Here is a 4,088-nt window from a genome sequence, read left to right on the forward strand (position 1 = left end):
CCAGATATCCTGACTCACTCCAGAAGACAGCATCTGAGAAGGTCTGTGCTCTCCTTCCCATCACTCCCTGCAGTGGTGGTGGTGGTGAGGGTCTTGGGTACCCACACCCTTGGAGAGGAGATATCAGGTCTTTCTGGTGGCACAGTTGCTCATGCCTCCACTTCTTTCCAAGAGAAGCTGGGGCAGTGGTTTGTTTGCAGAGATGTAGGACTGGCTTTGTCCAAGCAAATTGGCAGAGCTCCCTCCCTAGGCTGACCCAGCTCACATAGGACCATGAAACCCACCTCTGTCTAAGCTGTTAGAATTCACAGTGCATCCAGAGGGGACTGGGTGGAGAGCCTGCTGGAGTAGGATGGTGGGGCCTGACTAGGCTTGCAGGTGCCCTAGGACTGGAAATGGTAAAATTGGCTCAGACCCCTCATATAGAGTGCAAGGTGAAATGAAAGTTGTGGGTTGAGGTGTCAGGTGGGGGATTATAGATTCTAGGCTGGTGACCCAGGCCGAGGCGGGCTTCTTTCTTGGCGGAGAAGAGCAGTCGAGTTGTGCATGGGCGATGGCTGATCCGAATTCCATGTGGTGTCTTTCGCTCACTGTCCCAGGCCCTGGTTTGGTCTAGGAGAGTCTGTCTATGGCAGGGGGACCCGAGGCAGCTTCATCTTCCCTAAACTGATGCACCTGAGGCAGGGGCCCAACTGTTGCCCATGTCCTGATATCCATCTGGAAGGTCTGCAAGGTCATCTTCCTCCAAGATCTCTTAGTGAGATCAGAACTTTAGGGAGGTGAAGCAGGGGATCCCATCGCTTCACCCCAAAACCCACCCAGCCCTAGCAGTAAAGAGGACAGGACACAGCCCTGGGGTACATGTTTATGTGAGTAATAAAATATTTACTATAACATAAATATAAAGGGAACTTCCCAGTCTACATTATTTTTTTTTTTTTGCAATAAAGATACAAAGAGAATGCACCGAAACATTGTTTCAAAAAATAATAAAAATAAAATAACAAAATTTAAATTCAAACCTTAACAAACAGAAGAAGAAATGGAGAAGGGGGAAGCTCCAAACACATCCAGAAAATAAATAGAGATGGGTCAGAAATTCGGAAATCATATTAAAATATCTTTTTCGGATTAGTCAGTATACAAAATCCTTTAGGGTAGGAAGGACGGGTAACCCGGAAAACTAAAAATAAAAACCAAGCACAAAATGTTTCTTCTCCCGCCAGTGTGTACATATCTCACATATTTACATGGTTCCCACCTCACCCCAAACTTGGGGAATTTCTCTCCCGGCCTCCCCTGGCATCCCGCAATCCCGGCGGGCTGGAAAGGGAGCAGAGGGAAGCTGCAGGGAATCAGGCGGAGGGTTCTCAGGGAACGGCTTATTTCTACAGCTGGTTAAAAAAAATCTCTCTAACTTTTCCAAGTTTCGTTTGGTGTGGCCAGGAGGGCAGGGCCCCGCGGGGAGCAGGGGCCCCGCTGTGCGGCGGTCGGTCTGCAGCAGGGCAGAAGCCCCTTCCCATCTGGGTATGTGGGAGCGCAGACCCCTCCGGCGTGGCCGGGAACCAAGCTGGGGCTCGGATGAAACGAAATGAAAAATGAACACTCGAAATTTTTTTTGTTAGCTTTTTTTTTTTTTTTTTGCTTTTTTTTGGGGCGCGGAGGGTAGGGAAAGATAAGGGGAAAAATAAATTAGGCTAGATTAAAGCTTTGGCTATTTCCTGCTTTTATACACAGATGCGGCTCTCGCGACCTCCCCTCCGGGGCCCCGATAAATACAGTATACAGCGATTTAAATTAAGGGCGCGGGCGGAGTTAGAAGGACCCCAGGAGCCGAGAGGCTCCACGAATAAATAAAAACCGTAAAAAAACCAAGCCCGGAGAAAGGGGAAAAGGGGGTGGGGCGCATCCTTATAGGAGAGAAGAGGTGTGTAGCGAATAAAGTGACAGCCCCCCACCCTGGACCCGCAGGCTCAGGAGTCCACGCGGGGAGAGGGGATGGAGAACTCTCCTCGCTTGGTCCTCTCTCCCGGGGAATCCCTAACCCCGCACCGCGTTACCTGTCGCTTTGGGGAGGCCGCTGCCGGGATCCGGCCCCGAACAGCCCGGGGGGCAGGGGCGGGGGTCGTCGAGGGGATGGGTGGGGGCAGAGAGCAGGCGGCGGGCAGGATGCCCGGGGTGAGTTGGCGAGTTCCGGATCTTCGCTCCTCTCTCCCGGGGCTCGGGCGACGCAGCCTACCGGGCCGTCTTCGCCGCTCACCGGAGAGGGTCGTCCGGGTGTTTGGTTTTGTTCGAAAGTTTCTGGGCTTTTTGTTTTTTTTTTTTTGTAAAATCCAAAGCAACCGAACAAAAAGAGTCCAGGCCGCGCGGGCGGGCTGCGCGCCCGCGCCCTGCAGCGCGCCGGCGGGGGCCCGGCCCGCGGGGTCACTGCACGGAGCCGGGCAGTGTGTGGTGGTGGTGGTGGTGCAGCGCCGCCGGCGGGGGCGGCGGGGGCGCGGAGGGTGGCGATGCGCCGCCCCCGCCGGGCCCTAGCTCCCCAGGCGCGTATACATCGTCCATGGGCGGGTGGCCCGCGCCGGCCGCAGGGGTCATGCGCTTCTCCTTCTGCCGCCGGTTGCAGAACCAGACGCGCACCACCTCCTTCTCCAGCTGCAGGCTGTCTGCCAAGCCTGTGATCTCGTGCGCCGAGGGCTTGGGGCACTTGAGAAAGTGGCTCTCGAGCGCGCCTTTGACCCCCACCTCGATGGACGTGCGCTTCTTGCGCTTGCGGCCCTGCGCCGCGATCTTGTCCAGGTTGGTGGGGCTGCCGCTGGACGAATCGGTCTCCTCCAGCCACTTGTTGAGCAGCGGCTTGAGCTTGCACATGTTCTTGAAGCTCAGCTGCAGGGCCTCGAAGCGGCAGATGGTGGTCTGCGAGAACACGTTACCGTAGAGCGTGCCCAGCGCCAGCCCCACGTCGGCCTGCGTGAAGCCCAGCTTGATGCGCCGCTGCTTGAACTGCTTGGCGAACTGCTCCAGGTCGTCCGAGCTGGGAGCATCCTCGTCCGAGTGCTCGCCCACCGATGAGCCGCCGCCGCCCGCGCCCGGGTGCAGGTGCGCCGCCGCCGCGTGCAGGCCGCCCGCGTGTGCATGTCCGTGTGCGTGTCCGTGGGCGCCCAGATGCGGCGGCGGCGACGGCTCCAGCTGCGCCTCGTGGCCGTCCTCGTGCAGCGCGTGGTGCAGGCCCGGCCCCGCGCCGCCACCGCCCGCCGCCAGCATCCCGGCCAGGCCGCCGCCGCCGCCCCCTGGGTAGGCCGCCTGCGCGTACAGCCCGAGCGGCTGGGGCTGGTGGCCCCCGCCGGCCCCGGGCGACGGTGACATGGCCGGGCCCAAGTGGTGCGCCGTGCTGCCCTGCGCCCATGCCGCGCCCGCGTGGGCCGCCCCCTGGTGCACCAGGCGCGCGTGGAAACCTCCGCCGCCGTCGTCGGCTCGGCCGGTGCCGCCGCCGCCCGCCTTGCCGTGTTCTAGGTGCGGGCCCCCGGCCCAGTCGCCGCCGCCTCCTCCTCCCGTGGGTAGCCACTGGGGGTGCGCTAGGCCCACGGGGTGGCCCGCGCCCGCGCCCAGCCACTCGTGGTGCATCAGCTTCTGCACTTCGCGGTACGCGGCCCCTGCGTGCAGTCGCTCGGCGGCCGCAGCCGCCGCCGCTGCCGCCGCGGCGTCCGGGTGCATGAGCGGCCCGGTGCCCCCGGCTCCGCCACCGGGGCCCCGCGGCAGGTACTGCGCGGTGGTGGCCATGCCGCCCCGCGCCCTGCGCCGCGCCGCCGCCGCCGCTCCGCTCCGTCTGCGGGCCCCGCCGCCTCGCTCCGCCGGCTTAAAGACCCGACCCGCTCGGCGCTCCGGAGCCCCACCCCGCCCGCCGCCCATTGGCTGCCCGCGGAGCCACCTCCCGCCTCCCCGGCCCGGCCCCCGCCCCCCGCGCCCGCCCGCCGCCCTGCCCGGCCGCCCAGAGCTCTCCATTGGGCGTCGCTCCCGGGGTCCCGCGCGCCGGCCGTGCTGATTGGCCGCTGGGGCTTCATTCACGGCCCCCCTACCGTCCGCGTACACACTCA

General features: G+C 62.2%; 1 protein-coding gene across 1 annotated transcript; it reads right to left on the bottom strand.

The window, feature by feature from the left end:
• Nucleotides 1-865: 865 nt before the first annotated feature.
• On the bottom strand, nucleotides 866-3,803 carry POU3F1 (POU class 3 homeobox 1). Its single transcript, XM_025357855.1, has one exon. The coding sequence runs from the start codon at nucleotides 3,772-3,774 to the stop codon at nucleotides 2,425-2,427; it is 1,350 nt and encodes a 449-aa protein (XP_025213640.1). The 5' UTR covers nucleotides 3,775-3,803; the 3' UTR covers nucleotides 866-2,424.
• Nucleotides 3,804-4,088: the final 285 nt, after the last annotated feature.

Source organism: Theropithecus gelada, chromosome 1 (genome assembly GCF_003255815.1).
Source record: "Theropithecus gelada isolate Dixy chromosome 1, Tgel_1.0, whole genome shotgun sequence".
Classification (NCBI taxonomy): Eukaryota; Metazoa; Chordata; class Mammalia; order Primates; family Cercopithecidae; genus Theropithecus; species Theropithecus gelada.

Excerpts from the sequence above, each read along its gene's own strand:
- POU3F1 (XM_025357855.1), bottom strand. The coding sequence starts at position 3,774 with ATGGCCACCACCGCGCAGTACCTGCCGCGGGGCCCCGGTGGCGGAGCC.